General features: G+C 41.5%; 1 protein-coding gene across 2 annotated transcripts; it reads right to left on the bottom strand.

The window, feature by feature from the left end:
- Positions 1 to 284: 284 nt before the first annotated feature.
- On the bottom strand, positions 285 to 25,504 carry myom2b (myomesin 2b). 2 transcript variants are annotated; one of them, XM_010888945.3, is made up of 36 exons: positions 25,409 to 25,504; positions 23,932 to 24,043; positions 21,045 to 21,102; positions 20,801 to 20,955; positions 19,565 to 19,651; positions 18,250 to 18,338; positions 18,019 to 18,069; positions 15,595 to 15,759; positions 15,312 to 15,473; positions 14,905 to 15,046; positions 14,422 to 14,621; positions 14,273 to 14,326; positions 13,477 to 13,604; positions 12,998 to 13,181; positions 12,290 to 12,464; positions 12,073 to 12,194; positions 11,171 to 11,358; positions 10,950 to 11,076; positions 10,453 to 10,634; positions 10,252 to 10,366; positions 9,489 to 9,651; positions 9,220 to 9,326; positions 8,476 to 8,520; positions 7,931 to 8,067; positions 7,343 to 7,487; positions 7,184 to 7,246; positions 6,815 to 6,882; positions 6,454 to 6,567; positions 5,017 to 5,104; positions 4,881 to 4,919; positions 4,363 to 4,468; positions 3,230 to 3,393; positions 2,302 to 2,338; positions 2,067 to 2,089; positions 1,929 to 1,984; positions 285 to 1,303 (listed from the first exon to the last, which is right to left on the bottom strand). In XM_010888945.3, the coding sequence occupies exons 2-36, from the start codon at positions 24,021 to 24,023 to the stop codon at positions 854 to 856; spliced, it is 4,281 nt and encodes a 1,426-aa protein (XP_010887247.2). In that variant the 5' UTR covers positions 24,024 to 24,043; positions 25,409 to 25,504; the 3' UTR covers positions 285 to 853. The 2 variants fall into 2 exon arrangements, with proteins under 2 accessions (XP_010887247.2, XP_019903252.2); XM_020047693.2 differs by lacking the exon at positions 23,932 to 24,043 and having other exon boundaries at positions 25,409 to 25,482.

Here is a 25,504-nt window from a genome sequence, read left to right as displayed (position 1 = left end):
TTTACCATATCCTTGAGATATTTTGCTCGATGAATAGCGAAATCCAGTAGCCGGTTGGCAGTGCGCAAACAGCCGAAGGTGCTCCATATAGGCTCCGTGAATTGATTTGTGGAGTTGAAAATGAGAGTAGGCAAAGAGGCAGTGAAAAGTGCTGATGCGATTCAGATGGGCCCATAGCCACTCTAATCGCTTACATATTTTACCCTGTGACTGCATTCAAACACCTTGGCTGAGTGTATGCTGGAACCCAACGGTGAGAAGCTCATGGACGACACAGTGGGAAGTGATTTCTGCTCCTTTTTATTAACACAAAAGCAGTGGGAGACACGCGGCGGTGAGGGAGGGTAACCTGATTTATTTGGGGCAGTGACTAGAATCCCTGCCACAGCGGGCTAAGTGGAGGTCCAGCTCTTTGGGGCTATCCATCCATAGGGAGCGCCAATACCTCAAGATTCCACCAGCTAATTGAAAGAGCAGCTTTTAAAACAGAGACTTAATTAACTAAATATCAAAGCTGGTCATTTTTCACTGAGGTGCCCAAAGGGATAAAAAGCCAAGTTTGTTAGAAGGCCCATTCAGCTCAGTAAACCTCGATGACAAACAGTTCCTGCGTGGCACGACTTCCAACACACAAATTATGCCTCGGCTTTCCGCTCCCGTCCCCCATTTCTATCCTTCCGAGACCCTGGCTCTACCGTAATGAGGGAGAAAAGCAAGAGAGCTTGACTGCATCCACAGTGAAAAATGACAGATATCTACTCCTAAACAACTTTCTATTTCTACGACTCATGCGAACGGTTGAATCACTTCTTCATTCCCGGTGTCTCTTTTGGAATTGAAACGCGCGCGCTGTCTACTTTCTCTTTGCCGGGGTGGGGGACTTCACGCTACGAGCCGGAGTGGGGGACTTGACTCCTTTCGGCGGGACGGGAGACTTGGCACCGGCTGGGGAGGAGCCAGGGGCTGGGGCTGCGGCGGCCACCTTGCTGACTGGCATCTCAATGGGGCGTTTAGGCGGGATGATGGTCTTGGGCGTCAGGGTGGGTTTGGCCGGAGGAATCGTGTCGCCGTGCTTGTAGATGCTCACGACGATGTCCACCGACTCCCCTCCGAACTTGTTCTGCACGGTCATAGTGTACCTGCCGGAGTCGTCCAGGGACACGCCTTTGATGGTGAGACTGGCGAACTTCCCAGACTCGAGGGACACCAGGTACTGGTCATCAGGATACACCTCGGCACCGTTTTTGAACCAGGTGACTTGAGGTTTGGGGTCACCACACACTGTGCAGGTCAAACTCAGGGTCTACCAGGAGAGGGCAGAGAAATGGATGAAATGGAAATGCCTTACCAGCACAGGTTTAATACAAGATGGAGTCCAGTTTGTGATGCCCTATAGATAGGCATTTGTGTTCCTTGTTTTTATAGTTCACTATGCTGATCATGTCTTATTGCCCTAGCCTATTGTATTCACCTGACTGAGAGATGAGCGTGTTTTCCTATCCGATGCGAAAAAACATCTTGTAGCCCCAAGGTAAAAGAACCAATCACAGTACAAACAAGGGTGTGTAGTGGCTTTGGAGCAGGGCCAATTACAGGGATGTTTAGGAGTAGTTATATCCATATGCTACATGAAACAGAACATGAGGTGCTGTAAAACGCAATATACTGCTTCCACAAGATGTCCCCGCTAGGGCTGATTCTACGGTGCTGTGTGTAACGCAACAGTAGGCTAGAGCGGGCCCAATCAGAAGGCACTCCTGACTGAATGGGAATTCGCAGCATTGCCATCGACTGTAACCATCTGGTTATGATAGTGGGCACTGACACCTTCCAGTGTGTTTAACTATGTGTGTTCACTGGGTGAAATGTTAATGACAAGGCCAATGCACTGTACTGAAAGCAGGGGAGAAAAATGAACATTAAATCACCTTCTTCTCCATGATTGTAACAACGTCAGGCAGCCCACCCAGCACAGTGCCACGGTCTAAAAATCCAGATCATACCGTCACACTATTGTCAGAATCAAAAGATTTTACAGAATCATGATCTAGCATTGGTGTACTCACTGGCTTCTGCATATGCTTCCTCTCTGGGAAAACAAGAGGATAATGGCATTGTTAGTGAGTTCATTAGCACAGTGAGGCTTTCACCCTAAGACCAGGACTCCAAACACATGCTCTGCACAGAAAATTATTTTAACAATATGTAAGAATTTGAGCTGTGTTTCAGACGTAGGAACGTGAAATGTGCATAGAAATACATAAATGAACCCTGAGCATATTTATGATGTTATCCTCTTACTTGAGTTTTGTAAATTCTGCAAAGGCTTTATCGTAGGCTGTGAAAGACAAGGAAAAAATACATACATTTAGGTCTTCAAATTGTTTCATTAGTGTTACACCATACAAAACCAATTTCGAAGTGTAGATGGAGTAGATTCTTTCTTTCACTGTTCTTACAGCAACTTGTCTTGGAGGCATAACAGCAACAGGGCAGAGAAATATCATACCTCATTACTGTGATGTTGTTCTGTTTTTGCCTGAAATAGCGCATCCTCGCTCAGTCATTACTGTTTCCAGCCCATAAATCGCATGACCTGTCAGGGACCAGCCCTTGATTATGTTTGTCATCAAACAGTCTGTTGACTAACTGAAGTCTGAGCCAGGATTACACCTTTGATATTGTCTTCCTGTTATTTCATCCCCTGGATTTCCCTAAATATGCTGCTAGCTTCTGTGTAACCAGCTGCAGAGATGCCCTTTCCCTTTAATTATAAATGTAGAAATCTGCAAAACAACAGTGTGAGACTGGACACTACATGGGTTAGCCTAAGAGCATGGCAGTACAACCGGCAATAGTCAGTGGTATGCAGAAAAATTACTAGGATGTTCAGTTATTTGTTACTTTGATAAAGATGGACAATGTTCTTGTACCTGTGGTCAAAAAGGCCCCACCTCAGTGACATACAGCAGTGGTGATTACATGCAACTTCTGCTTTTTCTACATCCAGATGCTACAGTCTGTACACATACCAACAAAATGGCTGGGAATTCCAATGCATACAAATGCTTGTGATTATCTAAAAATGTGAACTTGATCATTTTCAGGTTGCACGCTGCACGAACCCTGCACGTTCATATATTATGCTCCCGGCAAGACTGAAAGAGAAAGAGGTCGTTAAAGTACAACAGCATCTACTCTACGGAATATAAGACACTGTCTGACTTACCATCTCCAGAAAGGTCAATGGTGCGCGTGTAGGTCTTCTCAGTGTCTATTATCTGCATTTGGTACAAACCCTTATCCTTTTCTGTGGGTTCAATTATCTCCATAGTGGCCATGCAAGGGGTACCTCCAATGTGCACCTTCTCAGAATGAGAGAGTTTACTGTCTCTGAAAGGGTAGAGAGGAAAGAGAGAAACCATTGTTTTGGAAGTCTTTTTTTCTCTCTTTTTACAATAGCAAGTATCCATTGTGTTTAAATAAGTAGGGCCCTGCAGGTTCACCCAAAGAGAAGTCAATTCAAATACACTAAACTGTAATTCACAGGTAGCTTAAACAGGAGATTAATAGGAGAACGCCATCATGAAACACATAACATTAAATAATGATTGACTCTAATGACATAGTAAGTGCCATTTGTAGTAGTTTCTCAAATAATGACCGGCTGCAGTAGCCGTGCTGGACCATTTGAGCATCATCATTATCTTATTTATGTGTCACGGCCCTCTTGGCAGTCGGGGAGGAACTGAAATTTGCCATGCTCAAATTTACGAGGAATCATGGGAAATTGTAAGCTTTTTTTCAGTCAATTTGTGTGAAATTGTTACCATGCTGAAACATGCTCCCCCTATCAGTGCCATGTACACTGGAAGAAAGTGAAGACCTGAAGCTGCTACTTTTAAATGTTTATACAGGGATTAAAAGGCCCACGCATGGTTTAGCTGAGACCGGTTTGCTTTACTCAGGCTGCTGTAACCAATGACTTCCCACAAGCCTGAGGGAGGGTGTTTTATCACTATTCTGCTAGGTAGGCCTATAAAATATCTCCCCAGGACAGAGCATTAGGGAAAATTGTAACTCAGACAGATTTGTTTTGTATTGATAGTGGGTGAAGAAATGCGTTCTCTAGTCATCCTGTTGTTTCCCTCTTGTTTTTCAGGAACCATCTTTTTATACACCAACACTGAAGAGGCACAGTCTAAGACATAATCTCAGAACATGTTTACATGCCTGGCGCATGATATGCCTTGGGATAAACCCTGTGCTGATTCTATTTTCATAAAACATCTCCATAATTTCTCATTCAATGCATAATTGAATATAAGAAAAGCACCCAAAGAACACATAGCATTTGCTTACGTGTGTAGCCAATGAATTTTCATCTCTTCTGTATAGTATTTCATGTGGCAGTGTAGCTGAATGCCTGTTGCAGTGCAGTGAATTCCCAGCTCAGCCGCAGAGGATCCTGTTGAGCAGAAACAGGAGAAAGCATGCTTTGAGGTACATATACAGACACTGACAGAATGTTCTGTATCTCTTAAGATACTGTAACAATTCCAGAAATGTTCTTAGGTGTTCAAATACATTTTCTAATTTTAAATTCAATTAAAAATGGTACATTGAAATGTAATTATGTTTGATATTTTATTCAGTTGTGTTTGATATTTTCGTTGGTTTTAAGTTTGGAAATATTTTTGAGAAAAATTACAGAAATATGTTGCTTGTGTAAGTATTGAACCTTGGATATCTCATTACAGTATGCACATTTGGATTAAATTGTTATCGTTTGGTATCAACAAGCTGATAGAAAATGTATTCAACAAAGTATGCTAAAAAAGAATGTGACAATCAAGGAAGCTAAAGAGTTTGGTACTTACCAGCAAGTTTAGTAAGCTTCTCGATAATTTCATCAAAGACTGTAAGAAGATGTTGACAGAAAACATTTAGGTATCAAGGAGGTAAGGTTTTCCAAAATTTTCATAAAAATAATAACATTTTCATTAAATTGTTTACCTTTGCCGGATATTTCAATTTTGGATTGATCCTTTCCTCTGTCATCACTGATAGTAGCTTTGTAAATCCCGATGGAAGCCTTAGAGAACTAGTTCGAATAGAAACCAAAGCAAAACTTTAAGGACAGTTTATTAACAGGAATAGCTACCCGCTCCCAGAGGACAGATTATCTGATGCATGATGGAAAGAGGATATGTTATAAAGAACGGCCGCTTTTGCCAGTGCATTCCCAGCAGTGCACAAACTGTGGGATGAGCCAATTTAAACCCGCACAAGACTTAAGGCTGAGCCTATATCAGCGCATAAAATTCTCAGGGGTGAGTCAATATCTTCCAGGGCTAAAGCCCCAAACTTCCAGGTCTGGTGAAATTCCCAGCAATTATTGACCCAAGTTTGTGCCAGACATGTCTGACATGTCTTGCATGGTACCAATCAAGCTGATACTAAGGTCTCTATTACAGTCCTGTATTAGTGCAAAATAATGATGATAGCCACTGAAGATTTAGGTTGATGAGAAGGAAAATTACTTGTTTTTGAGGAAGGGAATTTAGTCGTCACAGATGAGTTTATGTAAGTGAGGAACAGGAAAAGTTCTCATTAATGCAATGGAGAATGGAGGATGGAATGGCATCAAGGAAGGACATTTTTTGGGGGGTGACCAGACATCTCTTGTTGGATTTAATCTGGTGAGGTATCTCCAGACGTTTCTGCTTTGATTCCGGCCCAACACCTGAAGCTCAACCTCAACAAGACTGAAATGCTCTTTCTCTGAGTCCCAGGCAATTTTCCCGAAAGTCCAAAGAAATTTGAGTTGGAAAACATATTTTGTGTAAAACCTTTTGTTTGTAGTTTCTTTTATTTGTAATTTCGATTGTGAAAACAAAATCTATGAATGAAATCTGAAGCAGTGTATTTAAAATTTCATTCACTGACATAAGTATACCTGGGTGTACATGTATCAACTATAAAACACGGTTGACTTAGTTTGGGCTAATGGCTGTGGTTAATGGATTCTCCCTGAGCACAGAGCATGTGGCAAATGTATACAATCTGCACCTGCCCGTATAGTTCAATAGCCTTCTAACACTTTTTCCTGACAAATATGACTATGTTATTTGAGAATGAAGTTTTGCCTTTTCCACTTCAGTCAGTGGTGATTCCCCGTCTTGGAGAGAACCGTCAGGAACTCACCATTGTTTGATACGTCACAAGAGATATAATATAATGAGGAGGCCATATCATCTCCGCCCTATAACAGCAGAAGTCGTTGTCCAGAGCAGAACGTAGTTCCCACTAGATTATAATGACTCAAAGTCAGAATCCACCGGCACAAAGTACCTAACCTGGCTTCACCTGTCATCCGGACTGCAGGGTCCTTTAAATCCATACGTACTTTGTTCAGGCATTACAATGTGTGTGTCTGTATGAACAATTTACCAGGGAAATGGGAAGCTTGCAGACGCCAGACGTCAGATCGACTGGCCCTTCAGGGGTAATCTCAACGTCATCCTTGTACCAGTGCAGCACAGTTTCCTTCTTCAGATTATCCACCTGAGAAATGAAATAACAGACCCTGTGACCCGTGGACAGAGAGACCAGCCCATACAAAAAGGCATGTCTGTATTCCAAGAAACACCATCTGTCAAAATGTGCACTGCATTCATTTTCCAAGACACGGCTGAGGTGAATCCTGCTGACTGGGATTTGTTTGGTTTAGATCGGCATTAGGGAAAACTGCCGTCCTTTCCATCTACCACTCGGCCAGATCTAATTGTGCTTAAGTTGAATGTTTAGTTACCTTGCAAATGAGTGTAACGGAGCAGTCGTCCCCGACGTGGACTGACAGGAACTGACTGAAGTGAGGGCCTGGAAAAAGGTCATGACAGAGAGATTGCAGGAGAGAGAAACGGGCGAGGTCATATGAAGTTCAGATTTCAAGCATTCTTTTCCTAATAAAATCAGTGTATCCCTGTAATATCCTTAATAATAATAATAATAATAATGGGTGGCTGAGCCATAAATATTGTGAACTATTTCAAAGGAATTAATCCTCCTGATATCCAATCGACTTAGTGTATCAGCTATTTTAAATTCACATTTCATTTAAACGACACCAAAATGAATTCCAGTGACAACATGAGGACTGCGTATATGCACACCCTTTTACCTTCTTTCACTCTGATGTACTCGCTCCTTTGGTATTCTGCATCTGCTAGAGCCACCTTGAAATCTAGAAACCAAACAGAGTTGGACAGGAGATGAGACCTGGGCGTCTCACAGAATCCTACTCTGTTTTAGAAGAACACAACTGCAGACGGGCTCTCACCATTTCCAATAAGCACCAGAGAGGATTGGCCTCTGGCTTTGCCATCCTCGATCTGAACTGTAAAGGTTCCCTCGCTATCTTCTGTGAAATGATCCAGAACAAACTCAATGATTCCAGTCTCCACGTCGTGACCTGCATGATTTGGCTGAGAACACAGAGAAGGCAGATACTCTTTTGAGTGAATGTTGAGGAGTCTTGAGGGTGAATCCAATAATATCATCCTCTGCATGCTGCTACCAAGGCTATTTGTGCCGTCATGATGCGATGGCAGAGTAGAATGTCTTGTACCAAAGAGTAAGCAAAAAGGTCTGTGCCAAACCACTGCCAGTTCAATTACAACCACGTGCGTCCGGAAAACAGCAACCCATTTCCTGTACAGTGCACCAGGTTTGACCAGGACACCAAGGGGTTAGCCTCCATGGACTACGACCAGGAACTGTGCACCATGTAGATTGTGCACTTCATTCCAGAGACTGCAATAATTAGGGTTAGGGTGTCGACAATTCACGACCTCGGCTATGGGGTGCCGTTTCAAGCAAAGGCAATGTGTCCGTTTTGAGTTGAAGGTAATAAACGGGTGAGCCTTACATTATTCGGTGAGAGCTCCATGTTGTTGGCAAAGAACTTGTAGGTGACAGCAGAGGAGATGTGCTCAGCCTGAAGCCAGAAACGCATGCGACCGCGCTCTAGAATCTTGTAGGCCAGCTGGGTCTTCAGAGGGATGACTGTGGGAGAAGAGTGAAGGCAGGAAGGAGGCGAAGCGAAACAACAGGGCTTGGTGACAGAGATGATATTTGCTCACTAAAGAAAAGTAACTTGTTCTGAGGAAGACGTTTTTGCCCCGGAGAACACGAGAGTCGGCTGTGATGAGCCGCATGCTAAAAGGTTTACGGAAAAAGAGCTGACAAAATGTTTTTCGGGGATTAATAGTCGTCTCCTCTAAGTGGTTTACATGGATCTCGCCTCATCACCAGTCTACAAGAGCAGGCACGCCCATGCAGTATATGGCCATTATTCAATGTTTCTTACACACAAGCTGTGTATTCCAAGATATATATTTATTTTGAGGGGTACCTGAATTAATGAGACTGAAAATATAAAAGTCATATTGAAATATTCAGAATAAAACCTACCTGGGTGTCGGATGCCATAGCTCTTTGCCAGCATTTTCTCCAGCACTGCAATGAAGGTAAACAAGATAGAGTGCATATCTGTAATTCAATGATCCAGTATCACTGGGTGATCCAATATCAATATCCCGTTTTTCCAATTGATTACAGGTCAAATAGTCAACTAGCCATTCCTTTTTAAATTGAACCTTTGTCATAATATGATAATTTATACCGTCATCCAGACACTTTTACTCCATGCAACTTATCATCATGCAACTTACCATCATGCATATATATACATAGCGCTTGTACCTATTTGTTTTTTAGTGCCACGCCACCAAACGAGCTGAACAATACTTTATTGTACATACATCTCATTGATGACGATGTACATCACACTGTATTCACGAATGACTGTACAGATGCCACTGTTGTTCATGACTCCAACATATACTGTAACATATACTGGATTGAGTGCTTCTGTGTGAGTTCTGGTGTAAAAAGACATGAAAGTACTTGTGGTACAAGGTCTCCTAGTGATTGTCTGCCCACCCAACGCCAGTCAGTTTCAGCCGGACGGGTTGCATGTGCAGTAAGCGCCCCAGTGTTGCCGTCTGTGTGCCCTGCGACCACTCAATCCCCATGAATCGCATAAAATATACCATTAAAGTGTGCATGCATGCATGCGCAAAATCTATTTTTTATAACATGATATGTCCAGAATGGGGTTTATAAATAAATAACCTCCTATTTATGACAGTCTACCTTCGGCGTGGATTTCATGGCTGGCAGAAACACCATCAGTGTTAGTTACAGCAACTGAGAAACAGCCCACATCCTCCTTGTCTGGATGCTTGAAAATAAGCTTGGAGCTACGAATAAATGAAAGAGAGACATTGGATGTAGGGTCCAGGAGATATTGAGCACATCAATAGAAATATATTGCACATTTCGGAATCTCTACTGAGAATGTTTGAAAGTTCTGTTTTGATAAAATATGTTTGATCTGTTGGAAAGTTTTGTGCATAGCTTACGTGCTGCCCTCTGTTTTGATGACAATGCCTTTGGAGAAATCAGTGATTTCCTTGTAGAATTTCTTCCACACAAAGCGGGAGCTCTCAGTAATTTGACAGCTTTCAAATGACAGCACGATGTCACCTGATTCCTCGTCCACTGTGCAGGTCATCTCCTGGGCACCTTTTGGATTGACAAAGCAAATAGTGAAGTCGACAGACGACCGCCATAAAGACCAAAGATTGCAAGTGCAGCTTGTCCTAGAGACTGATGTTTTGACGATCATAGTAGCGTTGTGCGTAACGTGTTCACTATTCAGGATGTTTACAGACAATTTGTGCGTGCACGTTTTACATTATCCCTTCAATTAATATCTAGGGAGAATGACTTATAACTTGATCTCACACAGCCTGCAGTTTGAGTCAGTAGGTCCATGTAGAATACAACACTGCCCCCTGCTGGCCGCTGCTCTGCTGGTACCAACCTATTCCAGAGGTCTGCTGTATGTGAGTCATCTGTTTTTCTCTTCCCTCATCCACGTCCTCAGCACGTCGCTTATCGACAGAAGCACAGACTACCCCTCTAAGCCCCTCCTCAACAGCCCTGTCTAGTGTTTGCCACACCCTGTGGCGTTGCTCTCCTACATGTCAGCTAATCTAACTCCCATTTTAATGGGGATCTTGACCCAAATAAACATTCCCTGTGGAAAGCACCGGATGAATGCGGCTCTGCACTAAACCACATTATAGCTCGGTGACTGCAATTGTGTCTGTCCGACGGTACCTTCCACCGCCTTTGCAACCACAGGGTCAGAAGTGAAGGAAGGCTTGCCGGCACCGTCTGTGTTCACCGCGCGCACCCGGAACACATAGGATTCTCCCACTTCCAGCCCAGTCACCTGAATATGATAAGGAATGTCAAATTGGCCAGATGGGTCAACATATTATCATAACTCATAGGTATGCAAGGAACAGTCTCGGGTACCTTGTGGTAGCAATAACTGACAGCGCGGGTCTCATTGGAACAGTGCCATTCATCTGAGCCTTTCTTGGCAAAGTCCACAAAGTATCCTGTGATTGGGCTGGCACCTGTGTAGACAGGAGCCTTCCACTCCGCCACTACAGAGTCGTCCCGGATCTCGCAGAAGGTTAGATCGTAGGGAGGACCTGAGAACCAGAGGGCCGTAAATTAGAAAGTTACAGCCAAGCAGTTCTTTGTGTAAAAGATGTAACTCTGGGAACAGGGGTTAGACGGTATAAAGTTTATGTACCGCTGTCTCCACGATTGATGCTGAAAGTGCTATGGCCGATGAGCTTCTGTTTGAATACACTATACAAATTATGCAATGCGCTTAAAAAAAAATAAAAGCACGCATTTTCGCGTAAAACGACCGTCGTTAAACTGTGCACACACTCCATTTAATCATTAAAACAATAAACTTGTAGGTTTATGTTTTATCAGAAAAGCTCTTGGTACGTTACCTGGCTCGGGCATGGTCCAGGTGTTACAGTGGAAGGGCTTGCTGAGGCCAGAGGGGGCACCAAGACCAGCAAGACTTCCGCCATAAACCATGAATTCATAGACCGCACCTGCGGTCAAATGTTCAACCTGAAAATGGTGAGGGGAGGGCATTAAAACTGTTAGAATTCCGAAAGTGTGGCGTATTATTTTGTTTTATGGCCGAGATCGATCAGATATGTACCTTGAACAGCCTCTCTTTGATAGGGGGGATGTTAACCTCTCGCCATGTGTGCTCTCCATGCCTGCGTTTGTTGATGTAGTAGTCGGTCACCGGAGAACCGCCGGAGTGGACAGGACGCTTCCAGTTCAGAACCATGGACTTCCCGTCACAGGCCAGCAGAGCAATGTCATAAGGAGCAGAGGGGGTTTCTGCAATGAGAGTGGGACTTCAGCACGCATCATGGAATCACCTAGTATGTTAAATATGATTATTGTTCATTACAAACCGTGGACCGCAATCCACATAGCTCGGAGTCTGATTTTAAATATTTATGGGTTTGATTAAACAGTCCTCAGTTTCTGGTTGAATGTCCCGAAGGAACTAAAGTACATGAGCCAACGGTTTGTTTTTGACTGATATCGCCTAAATTATTCAAACTGTTTGGACAAGGAGGAAAGTACATGGAGATAGACTGAAGACAATATGCTGTCCTACTGAACATTTGTAGGATAATGATTATTTTTATATACTGTACAGTGGGGACATTGATTTTAAGAGACAACACGTGTGGTAATCAAATTATCATATATTCAGCCAACATAGGGCATCTCTGGCCTAAGACGGCTTTGTCATACTTCTGGAGAGCTACCAAAAGACTTGTATACTCTTGATAACCTTGCTACAATTTAATCACTTTGATCATTCAAAGAGAAAAGAGCCTCCAGCTAAGCACAGTGGGTTGCTAAAATCTTGTATATGCAATTTTCTTCTGCTGTTACTTTTACTACTGCCAGATTGAACACAGCACTTTTTCCGCCTGGTTGGAATCTCGACTAATGACAAGTATATCCTGTCTACTGAATGTGTGTGTGCGTGTGTGTGTGTCTGTGTGTGTGTGTGTGTGTGTGTGTGTCTGTACTCACTGAGGGCAGCTTTCACAGTGATAGGGGCGGACTCCTGTGATTCATCGCTGAGACCAAGCTCATTGATGGCTTGCACACGGAAAGAATATGTCTCACCAGTGGTCAAGCCTTGAACCACAAACCTAATCAAAAGCAGCAGACGAGGTAAAATGTCAATGCATTATGACGAATGAAAGAGTGCACTCTTGAAATAATGAGTCCACAACCGAATACACACTTGTTGCTCTTGTGAGGCTTGTGGTTAGCTGAACCCCAGTCCTTGGAGCCTTTTACACACACATCAATGTAGTAGCCAATGAGGTCATTAGGTTCCTTGGGTTCTGCCCATTGTATGACAACAGAGGTGTCAGTCTCTCTTGTGGCAACCACCTGGCCAGGAGCGGAGGGCACACCTATGGCAGGTTAACAAGAGACGGTCATCTTAACAAAAAGACGAACTTTCGGTAGAAGTTCAAAATGCCTATTGTACACACCTTAAAACAAACAGGAACGTAACATCAAATTGTTTACGCATCGTTAATTAAGAAGCACGCTTCCAACATTCGAAAATGTTGGTAAGCTATGCATGAACAGTATTTTATCAATTTATATGGTTGCTACAGCTGATTTATGATTGTTAAGATCCATTAGAACTTGTTTGATCATATTTTCATTCTTTGAATTATTTACAAACCAGATATAAATGACTAATTCTAGCTATTAGAGACCAGAGAGGGGTTGTGATTGGTTTATGATTGACTGCAGTTGGCAAACTATTAAAACGTAACTGCACTGGGCAAAAACAACAACACAAGCCTCCTGGTTACATTTTTCTAATTCCATTCTTGCTTTGTAGCAAGTTTGACTTCGAGAGAGAATACTTGAGAACCACCTTGGGGAAGCCACCAGGAGAAGGCTAAGAAGCCGTTGAAGAAGAGCCTCTTACCGCGTAGCTCGTGGGTCTGAATAGGTTCAGTGGGCTCTGAGGCTTCGCTGGTGCCATACATGTTTGCCGCCAACACGCGGAACAAGTACTCTTTCCCCTCAGCCAAGTCAAACACGGCATAGCGAGGAGATCTCACGGGCACCTGAGTGCTCACCCTCTGCCACGCCGCGGTCCCAGCCAAGCACTGTCAGGGAACAGCCCAGAAGACAACATTTACACCCGATTACAACATCCACAGACACAGTGAAATGCAACAGAGGCAAATATACAAATACACTATTAATTCAGCCCGGAGTTTCGGCGACTGATGATGACACTAATTGCAACTGCCCTCGATTGTGCTGTTCAACACTTTTTAAGCGGGATAGCCAAAAGATTGTACATGTTTCAGAGGACACAACACGTTGAATGTGTCTCTGTTCTAAAGCTGCAAGGCTTGGGTAAAAAAGAAGCCTAGGGGAGAATATAGAGAGACCCACCTTCTCAATATAGTACCAAACTGGGGCCCGTCCGTGATAGGGGGCAGATTTCCAGCTGAGGACAACATATGTTCGGTCGGTCTCTGAGGCATGCAACTTGGACGGGGTTCCTGGCACTTCCTTCTTATCTATTACGGACACAAGACATCCCAGGGAATGACTTTCTTTTTCCAAAGCATTTCGACAGTGTTGACGGAAATACCGCCACAAAAAACATTTTCACTGTTTGGAAAATTGCAGCAATGACGTTTACTTCTATGAACAGAGATCTGTTGCTAGTCTAGCTGTGTAACGTTCGGTCTGAAAAAGCGCCACAGATGGTTATATCTTGCAATCCCGATGGAATTCTCATCAAAAACTAATCAGCAGCTCTCTGATGAGCCCCAATTTAGGCTGTATAATTATTACTAATTATTGAGACAGAGAATTGTGAAAATAAAAATATGTGAAATGTGACATTTGTAGCGCCGATAGAAAGAATGTTACAAAAATGCAGGACAATATTTGAGGCTCTAGGACAACAGCTAACATACTGCATTTTGGTGGGACAACAGCTAACATACTGCATTTTAACACATAAGCAATGATGCAGGGAGAAACGTGTAGTTCTCAAATGTTATTCTACACATTTTATCAAGATAATTATATCTTGATAAAATGCCGTTTAAAAGTACAATTCCTGCGGTTCTATATATTCTGATTATAAAGGTCTAAAACTGTAACCCAACACCTTCTTAAGATATTTGTATTGAAAAAGTTAAACATTATTTGTATATCATGAACAAACATTTATCACCTTCAACTTCCTCTTGGTAAGTCACAACATCAAGTTTACCACCCAACTTGATGGCTGTCAAAACACAGAAAGTGATATGCATTTAGTTTAACTTCAGATAAAAAAAAATATAAACTCACAGGGTAAAGATTAAGATCTTACAAAATTACCGTGAAGCCTTTCAAATTCGGTTGGGTCTAAGGCGGCAATGGGATCCGAAATTCTTGAGGGTTTGCTGACGCCATGTGAATTTATCGCCCGCACACGGAAGTAATATGAGTGGCCCTCAAACAGACCAGACACAGGGTATTTACAGATCTTGATGGGGGAGTCATTGCACTGCACCCAATTTTCCGTTCCAGTTTCACACCTGAAAAAGGAGAGGATTTGTAAAAAAAAAATATATATATATAAATAATTCCACCTCATAGAAGCTATTTTGTCTGATATAACTACATCACCCTGTCAACTTTAAGCGGTGACTAAGTGTGTAGAGCATGGTGATTGCTATGTATTTTTAAAAAACCTTCAAGAAAATTAAGAAAGCTAACAGCAAAATATATAAAGAGCTGTTCTTGGTCAGGTCATGACATCGGAAAAAAGTATCTGCAAAAAGTGGCCAAACACATTCCCATTTCAGTACGTTCCATTACCTATCTACAAAGTATCCGATAATGGGGCCTTCAGTGGTGGTGTTGGGAGGCTTCCAGGACACAATGACATAATCCCTGTTGGCATCATGGATCTTGATATCCATAGGGGCACCTGGTGCCCCTGGCATTGGGGGTGGGCCATCTGGCATAGGGACCAAAAGTTACAGCATCACACTGTCAAAGTACATCACGCAATACCTGATACCCGCTGTGAGCAGAGTCATTCAAGGACAAAAGCATTTATTTATTTTTTAAGACACAAGAATATTTTGGGCGAACAAAAAAGCAGGAATGCTGGGTGTTTTGTAAAACCCCTTTGTGACAACTCCCGATGTAAAAAGGGCTTTTTAAACAAATTTGATCGATCGATTGATTGATTCGGTTATCAAAGTAAGCGGTTGTTTTACCGGCACAGGAGACAAATGCACTGTGAACAGCATCTCCTCCTTTTGTTACCATACGGAGGGTGTAGAAACCCTCGTCATCCTTGTTCAGGTGAGGCAGGGTCAGCTTGGTGCTGCCTCTACCAGACTCGATCTTCACCCACTTTGAATCTGACAGCCGAGTATCTGACACAAAAAAAACAGCAACATTAAAAATGAGGAATTGCCAGTGGTTAAGGTTTCAAAAATGTTACAGCAAATCGGTTGTTATCGAGGGCTGTTATGCTCGTAAGAATAAAGGCATTACCGTCTCTAAACCACTGAGCTTCAGGCTGCAGATTGGCTATGTTGGGGCTAATGGCCATTGTGGCAGACAAGGTGATTGTGTCTCCCTCAGTTCCAAAAGCAGAGCCAAAAGTCTCCAGGAAAGTGATGTTGATTTTGGTGTATTTAATCTCTGGCAACATGGGAACTGCAGAACACAATCAAATATAATGAAATGATTATGATGCATACTTCATCACGATCAGAAATATATTCAGCAAATATATGTAATAATATAATAAAATAATAAAAGACAGCACCATCATGAACTATTCTGCAGATATTTAACAACATTTATTGAATTTATTCAGAAGATAAAATGATAGTATGTACAGTCCCAGTCAAAAGTTTGGACACAACTAAATAGATTAGTGTGTCCAAACATTTGACTGGTACTGTATCTCAGCATGTTCATATATCTTGATGTTGTGATCAGAATAGTATGTTTGATGACATCTGTTTGTGTCAGTTCTGAATGTGAAAAATAAAATATAATTTATGATCTTCTGTTGACAAATGATGGGTGAAAAATGTATGCCATTCGTAAGTATAATATACAGTATCTCACAAAAGTGAGTACACCCCTCAAATTTTTGTAAACATTTCATTATATCTGTTCATGTGACAACACTGAAGAAATGACACTTTGCTACACTGTAAAGTAATGAGTGTACAGCTTGTATAACAGTGTATATTTGCTGTCCCCTCAAAATAACTCAACACATAGCCATTAATGTCTGAACCGCTGGCAACAAAAGTGAGTACACCCCTATGTGAAAATGTCCAAATTGGGACCAAAGTATCAATATTTTGTGTGGCCACCATTATTTTCCAGCACTGCCTTAACCCTTTTGGGCATGGAGTTCACAAGAGATTTACAGGTTGCCACTGGAGTCCTGTTCCACTCCTCCATGACGACATCACAGAGCTGGTGGATGTTAGAGACCTTGCGCTCCTCCACCTTCCGTTTGAGGATGCCCCATAGATGCTCAATAGGGTTTAGGTCTGGAGACATGCTTGGCCAGTCCATCACCTTTACCCTCAGCTTCTTTAGCAAGGCAGTGGTCGTCTTGGAGGTGTGTTTTGGGTAGTTATCATGTTGGAATACTGCCCTGTGGCCTAGTCTCCAAAGGGAGGGGATCATGCTGTGCTTCAGTATGTCACATGTATCACAGTATGTACATGTTGGCATTAATGTTTCCCTCACTGAACTGTAGCTCCCCAGTGCCTGCAGCACTCATGCAGCCCCAGACCATGATACTCCCACCACAATGCTTGACTGTAGGCAAGACACATTTGTCTTTGTACTCCTCACCTGGTTGCCGCCACACACGCTTGACACCATCTGAACCAAAAACTTTATCTTGGTCTCATCAGACCACAGGTTCCAGTAATCCATGTCCTTAGTCTGCTTGTCTTCAGCAAACTGTTTGCGGGATTTTTGTGCATCATCTTCAGAAGAGGCTTCCTTCTGGGACAACAGCCATGCAGACCAATTTGATGCAGTGTAGGGCGTATGGTCTGAGCACTGACAGGCTGACCCCCCACCCCTTCAACCTCTGCAGCAATGCTAGCAGCACTCATACGTTTATTTCCCAAAGACAAACTCTGGATATGACGCTGAGCACATGCACTCAACTTCTTTGGTCGACCAAGGCAAGGCCTGTTCTGAGAGAAACCTGTCCTGTTAAACCGCTGTATGGTCTTGGCCACTGTGCTGCAGCTCAGTGTCAGGGTCTTGGCAATCTTCTTATAGCCTAGGCCATCTTTATGTCGAGCAACAATTATTTTCCAGATCCTCAGAGAGTTATTTGCCATGAGGTGCCATGTTGAACTTCCAGTGACCAGTATGAGGGAGTGTGAGAGCGATAACACCAAATGTAACACACCTGTTCCCTACTCACACCTGAGACCTTGTAACACTAACGAGTCACATGACACCAGGGAGGGAACATGGCCAATAGGGCCCAATTTGAAATTTTCACTTAGGGGTGTACTCACTTTTTTGCCAGCGGTTTAGACAATAATGGCTGTGTGTTGAGTTATTTTGAGGGAACAGCAAATGTACACTGTTATACTCACTACTTTACAATTTAGCAAAGTGTAATTTCTTCAGTGTTGTCACATTAAAAGATATAGTCAAATATTTACAAAAATGTGAGGGGTGTACTCACTTTTTTTTTTTTATACTGTACATTTTCTCTCACTGGACCATGAACATAGATGAACATGTCCATCCATGCAGACAAAGAAGAATGAGGCCTGTGGTTTAAACCACACCCAGCAACTGGACTTGATTCAACATGGAAGGATCATGATGCAAAGATCAATGAAAAAGCCCAATGAAGAAGGATCTACTCTTGATGACAAAGTAACAGGGTGGACACAGTTGTGCTGGCATACTTACATGTGTAAGGAAACCATGCATAGGAAGATGAATGCCCTTCTTCTCTGAATTCTACAAAACAGATATACACACGCAATCACTACCCGGAAACAAAACACACAACTCCAGAAAGGTGTACTATGATGTAAATCAAGTTATTACAGGTCCTCTTATCAAACAGACCGCATCACAGAAAAACAGTGCAATAGTAAAAACCTGTAGAGTGTGTGTTTTCCTATTCCCCAAACTTACTCTTGACAATGACAGAGGCCTGAGAAGAGACCTGTCCATGAATGTTAGCAGCAACAGCTGTGTACTGCGCAGTGTCATCAGTCTCACACCTATAAGGAGTACCAGGAAAACCTGCATTAGATCCTATACATTACCACAGGCTTGAATGTGGACTAACCACCGAACGTCATTTCATGAGTTGAATTTACAGACAGGTAAATATTCAAAGGATAACTAACTATGCAGATTATGCAAATTGCTGTAGACGGCACAATTACTTGGAAATATCAAGCTATGATTGCTGGGAAATATCAAACCATGATCCTAAGTTGGCACTGGGAACGTGCAATATTGCACAGAAGACAAATAAAGAGGTTTGAAATACTTCTCTAGCTTGTAATAGCCTCTTGATCTCTAACCACACACACTCAAGGTCATGACAGACATGAACTGTGTTGAAGTCAGGACAGGAGAATAATGTTAAGCAGGACAAAGAACAAGCCCATGAATTCTTCAGGAGATATTTCAAAATGGCTCTACATGAATGGCAAACATCTGAAGCTAGAAAGGGAGGGGAGTCAAGGAGGGGAGGTTGAGAATAGTGACAGATATAAGACCTTGACCCTGCACGCACTATTATAAATCTGCCCACACTCACTTCCCGTCTCTACCGCCACAGCACGACAGTTTTCTTTTAGAGTGAAAGGGTTTTTAGCCGGGGATAATATAGAGTGGCATTTATTCATTAATTCAATTTGATTTGGAGATGCAAGAGGGGTTTTGAGACCTGAGAGGCGATCTAGCGTCGGTGCCCCTAACACTGGCAAGCGAGGGGATGCAGTGCTCTTTAAGGAGCTCCAGGATCAGATGACACAGATATCAGCACTTCAGTAAGAACAGCTGACAAGTCAAGACCAGGGCGGTGCCCAGCAGGGCTTTGGACTAAATTGGAAAAGCTACACTGCTACAGCGTCACCATTCACAAGGCTCCCTTTTGTGGACACCTATGTACTGTACGTGGTTAACATTAACCACTCTGATTGTGAGAGAAATGCATGAGGCCACTGTTAAAACCCCCAGAGGTCCAGGAGCAATAGGTGACAATATTGTATCAGATCATTTAAACTTCATAAACTAATGTGAGAGGATAATATTTTCCAGACAAAAGGATTTAAAAAAAAGTAAACTCAATAAAAACATGTCCTCTCACTCATTGTTTTACAGCTGACAGAGTACCTCCCCTCTCCCTCCCAAGGTTTGAAAAACAGAGACTAGATATAGCTGCCTATTAATACAATTTGCTCCATAATTCTTTCCTGCCATGAGAATAACTTACTTGGGAATCTCCAGAGAATGAATTCCAACATTGTCCTGCACAATATATTTCATTGATGACAAATCAATGATGACACCATCTTTATACCTGGAGAAAAACATGTAAATGTGGTTCAGGTAAGTCTTTCAAGTGACTGTAGAAATATACAAAACAATTGATTATGGAAAGCAGAATATTCTAATGAGACTATGTATAAGTACTCTGCACCTTTGTCATGCAATTTTAGAGGTAAAGGTACCTGGAAAAACATTTTGGATTGCCAGCTACGGTGTGTGACCTTTACAGGTCAAAAAAGTTATCTGAAAAGGGTTACTGAGGAACTAGTGAATGAAACCAAGCCTAACCACGATGGGAATTGTTCAATTTGGAAATGTTTTCATGAAATATCGAAGCATTGACAATCTGTGACAGTCTGATTGAAGGCATGGCTTATTAGAGGTGTGTCTTTGAGATAATTATTTTTGGCCATCTGTAGAGTATATCTCATTTATGTACATCATGTTTTTAAACTGAAAATGTATTTTTTATATATATATGTATTACATAGTATTAATACATGATATACTACAAATAATATTAAGAAAGCAGATAACTTTTTGTTATTTTCTTTGGGATTTGCGTTAGCGTTTGGGGAATTCATACACCTTAGTAAGCCTAAGTAAAATGTGTGTTAAAACATGACGTTTGCTGACAATACATGATAAAATAGGAAATACATTTATTCTTACAAACAGACAAAATAGATCTGTCTGAAAGTCACACCTCTACTAAGCCTCACATCCAATGTGAAAACGTTAAGGTTCCTCCAAGAAACCCTAAACTAATCACACATGCAAATATAACCCAATGAAGAGCAATGTTCCCTTTAAGAACATCATTGGTTCCTTGAAGATTTCCAGGGTTCACCACAATTTCAAAGAGTGCAGCTCGTACAAAAATGCAGTACAAGCTGTGTTAACCAAAGACTTGGGAATAAGCACAAACAACATTGCTACAGAGACAATTTCAGTTCTAGGTTGGCTATGCTGACATTTAAGGTCAACTGAAATGTATCAAAATAAATCTTCTGTTAAACTTTGATCAGTATTTCACTTGTACTGAAGGTATGAAAGCATAATACTAGCAAAACACGTATCTTTCTGCTAAACCAATCAAACAACCGTTTGTGAGGCTGCTTAATGATGTCGGTAAACTTGCCAAAGGACTGTTTTGGAAATATTTAGACTGAAATCTCACCATTTCAAAATCGGGGTAGGGTAACCCTCGACTGTGCAAAACAGTTTCACAGGAGTGTGCTCCCAAACAGTATGGGATCGGAGTGTGTTCAGGAACTTGGGGCCCCTGATCATAGGTGCCTCACGAACATACTTCTCAACCATCTTCTTCCGCACCTGGGCAATATCACAATTAGAAGTGTTTACTGATTACATAGTCAACGTGAGTTGATAAAATCTCCCAACAAGACAGATGGGAATCTTACCACTCCCTGGATTCTTGATGTTTGTTTGTGTCGATAATCGTCTTCCACCGTTTCAGAGCTGGGTTGAAAACAAGCATAGTCATAGTTTCCTTTACTAAATGTGGTGAAATGTGCTGAAATTGCAAGATTACTATGTTGCGGTTGATAAAACAGTGAAGTTAAAGCAAACAAGCATTTTGAACAAATGTAAGTAAGGCCCACCAGAGTGAAAAGCTATAAGCACCAAAAAAAGTATCAAAAGTTTAATAAAATTGTGCTACACATACAGTTAGTAAGTTTGTTATAATAAAAAATTCTGCATATTGCTGTGTAAATGTATTTACAGGGTTATAAAATTGCTCTGAAAGCTGAATGCTGATGGTATTCTGATGGCAGGCTATCTAGGGTACAATTTCTTGAGGATCAGTTGTCACTAGAATAACCATAAAAATGTCTGCATGTAATACAGAAGATGTGGTCTGACATTACTCAGGTTAAACAGGGTCAAACCCATGGTATACAGTACCTATGGTATACAGTACTGTGCAAAAGTCTTAAGCACCTGAAAGTTTAACTAAAGTAATTTATTTTAATTAGTTTAGACTAAACTTTACTGTCAACAGTACAAGTACAACGAAATGCAGTTAGACTCTAACCAGTAGTGCAAATAGAAGAGGCCAGGAAATGTACAAGCATTAGTAAAACATGTGTTATAAGTAGAATATATATTTGTATAGTACATGTTTATTTGTAAAATAAATCATAATATATATACAGTAGGGAGAACAAGTATTTGATACACTGCCAATTTGCAGGTTTTCCTACTTACAAAGCATGTAGAGGTCTGTAATGTTTATCATAGGTACACTTCAACTGTGAGAGACTCTAAAACAAAAATCCAGAAAATTAATTTGCATTTTATTGCATGACATAAGTATTTGATCACCTACCAACCAGTAAGAATTCCGGCTCTCACAGACCTGTTAGTTTTTCTTTATGAAGCCCTCCTGTACTCCACTCATTACCTGTATTAACTGCACCTGTTTGAACTTGTTACCTGTATAAAAGACACCTGTCCACACACTCAATCAAACAGACTCCAACCTCTCCACAATGGCCAAGACCAGAGAGCTGTGTAAGGACATCAGGGACAAAATTGTAGACCTGCACAAGGCTGGGATGGGCTAAAAGATAGGCAAGCAGCTTGGTGAGAAGGCAACAACTGTTGGTGCAATTATTAGAAAATGGAAGAAGTTCAAGATGAAGGTCAATCTCCCTCTGTCTGGGGCTCCATGCAAGATCTCACCTCGTGGGGCATCAATGATCATGAGGAAGGTGAGGGATCAGCCCAGAACTACACAGCAGGACCTGGTCAATGACCTGAAGAGAGCTGGGACCACAGTCTCAAAGAAAACCATTAGTAACACACTACGCCGTGATGGATTAAAATCCTGCAGCGCACGCAAGGTCCCCATGCTCAAGCCAGCGCATGTCCAGGCCCGTCTGAAGTTTGCCAACCCCAAGAACACCATCCCAACTGTGAAGCATGAAAGTGGAAACATCATTCTTTGGGGATGCTTTTCTGCAAAGGGGACAGGACAACTGCTCAGTAAGAGCATTGAAGATGGGTCGTGGCTGGGTCTTCCAGCATGACAACGACCCAAAACACATAGCCAGGGCCACTAAGGAATGGCTCCGTAAGAAGCATCTCAAGGTCCTTGAGTGGCCTAGACAGTCTGCAGACCTGAACCCAATAGAAAATCTTTGGAGAGAGCTGAAAGTCTGTATTGCCCAGCGACAGCCCCAAAACCTGAAGGATCTGGAGAAGGTCTGTATGGAGAAGTGGGCCAAAATCCCTGCTGTAGTGTGTGCAAACCTGGTCAAGAACTTCAGGAAACATATGATATCTGTTATTGCAAACAAAGGTTTCTGTACCAAATAAGTTCTGCTTTTCTGATGTATCAAATACTTATGTAATGCAATAAAATGAAAATGAATTACTTAAAAATCATACAATGTGATTTTCTGGATTTTTGTTTTAGATTCCATCACTTACAGTTGAAGAGTACTTATGATAAATATTACAGACATCTACATGCTTTGTAAGTAGGAAAACCTGCAAAATCGGCAGTGTATCAAATACTTGTTCTCCCCACTGTATATATATATACATTATGATTTTCTTTTATATATATATATATATATATATATATATATATGTTATATTTCACTGCCTTACTGTAGTTCCACTTTCAGGTGCCTAAGACTTTTGCACAATACTGTAAACCAATGTCTGTCCTGTCTGTGCTGCTGACACTGGCAGACAAATCGTTGGCAAAGACAGGCAAATCCATTCAAAAGGGAATTACAGAGGAAACCTTTCATGTTATTATAGTCACAAAACAAATATGACAATGAGTCACCACACAAGACTTTATAATTTGTGTCCGCAGTTCATAGAAAAGAATGGGATCCAGCATTGTAGTAGGGTGGCTGCATAGTTACGTGAGATTAGGCAATTAGCAGGGAACCAACTTGTCAGTGGGGTACAAGAGCTTTATCTCAGTGTAATCTTATACCAATGGTTAAAAGCCCAGCTGAACACACTGACGCCCGTTTGAAACAGTACACCCAGGGCCAGATTTACTTAATTAATTTACAACAGTGCTTTATCCTCAGAGGGAAATGAAGACCAGAACAAATGGCAGGGCAAAACAAATGGCTGTCTTAATTTACGTTTAATCTACATTTGCTAAATAAACTCCACTATTTAAATGCTTGGTTCACGCTGGTAAATAGCAAGGGCAATTTACACTCTAGTGCAAACATGTAAATCTGGCCATCGGTTTCCAAACCACTGGTATGTTTCGAATGAAGCGTAGGATTCCTATGGGCCTATCTACCTTACCTTGTGTACTGCTTTGCTACAGCCTTAGATTGTACACTGTAGTAGTCATGGGATAGATGCACGTGTTGGTGTCTGGCAACTGTTGCAGCCATTGTTGATAACTTTTATTGACCTGTTATTCAAATCAGGAAAACAAATCGTATTCTGTTGGCTAACAGAAAAGATAAAAGCAACGGCGAATGTACAACAGTCATATCCCACTGAAGGCCAAAGATTATGTAAATTTAGATTAATTGAATGCAATCTAATGGATCCACAGGCTTTTTGATCCATTGATCCTTTTCAGGGCATGATATGCATAGCAGAAAGGCTTGTCTCAATTTTAAATGTGAATCTGAGTGAAAACCATCGAGCCTGAAATGGAACAGTCTCTACTATGGAAAAGATAGCAAGCAACATCATTGGAGGTTTTTAATTAAAGAGTGGGGTTTGAGGCTAAAAAGCTAGTTAATGGCCCAAATATTCCTCCATGAAAGTTCAGATCTTAGGTCTTCTTCAAAACAGGAATATTAAAGCAATTCAGATACCTATCTATTGTAAAGTAGTTCAATTTATATTCACACGTGATATGGTGTTGAATCGAAACATACAAAACCATGATGCCTACTGCTTTAATCAATTCAATATTACCTGCAACAATGACTATCTGAGCTCATACTGTGAATATATATATATATATATACATACACAGTACTGGGCAAAAGTACTGGGCAGAGGTCTTAGGCACCTGAAAGACATGGGTAGTAAGTGTTTTAATTCAATAAGATGCATATAAATACATGAACATAACATGTATTATTACTATTATTTTACAGATAAACACTGTCAGGTGCCTAAGACTTTTGTACAGTACCGTTTATACATCTTTGCAGAGTGAGATAGAATAAATACACAATAATTGGAATAACAATAACCTGGCTATATACAATGAGTGCCATTACCAAGTCAAGGTGGAGGGAGGTGTTTATGATCTCTGTCACGAGTATGGATAGGAGTAGTGATTTATAGATACATAGCAGGAATCAGCTGTTCAACATTATTTTTCAACTATTCCATTATTTAGTTGTCAAACACTTGCAGATAATAGGTAGTGTCTATTTCTCAAGTGTAAAGCAAAAGTGCTGAACGTCAGACATTCAGGCACCAGAAATATCAACCCCTTGACACCTGAACCCCGAGGCACCGCTTTTCTTTTTTCAAATTCGTTTTAAAAGTCCATATTAGATGATGCAACCAATATCACCATCACTGCACCTTTCTGATATAATTCCTTATACAGACAAATTGAAATGATAAATTAGAGATACAATTCATTTAGCCTGGGTCTTGTCAAGTTTCAGGCTAGACACAAATTAGTTAATTGGACTAATCAATCTTCACATTCCGATAAAACCAGGTCCCAAGTGCACATCCCTCAAATAACAAGTGTCCAAAATCCAGGAGTCTGAAAAGGAAAGAAATAATAATCCTGACTTACCCCAAGAGATTACACGAGCGCAAAGCAGAGGTAGGTCAGCCGTAACCCGCTTGGGAGTCACTGGTTGATACAAAAATTACGCACGCGGAGTGCAGC

Source organism: Esox lucius, chromosome 6 (genome assembly GCF_011004845.1).
Source record: "Esox lucius isolate fEsoLuc1 chromosome 6, fEsoLuc1.pri, whole genome shotgun sequence".
Taxonomy (NCBI): Eukaryota; Metazoa; Chordata; class Actinopteri; order Esociformes; family Esocidae; genus Esox; species Esox lucius.
The sequence above is the reverse complement of the archived record's forward strand: the minus strand, read 5'-3'. Positions and strand labels throughout refer to the sequence as shown.

Excerpts from the sequence above, each read along its gene's own strand:
- myom2b (XM_010888945.3), bottom strand. The coding sequence starts at position 24,023 with ATGGCTGCAACAGTTGCCAGACACCAACACGTGCATCTATCCCATGAC. Across the intron at positions 3,394-4,362 it reads AAAATTCATTGGCTACACAC|AGACAGTAAACTCTCTCATT; the intron begins GTAAGCAAATGC and ends CTACCCTTTCAG. Across the intron at positions 1,985-2,066 it reads GGAAGCATATGCAGAAGCCA|ACCGTGGCACTGTGCTGGGT; the intron begins GTGAGTACACCA and ends CTGGATTTTTAG.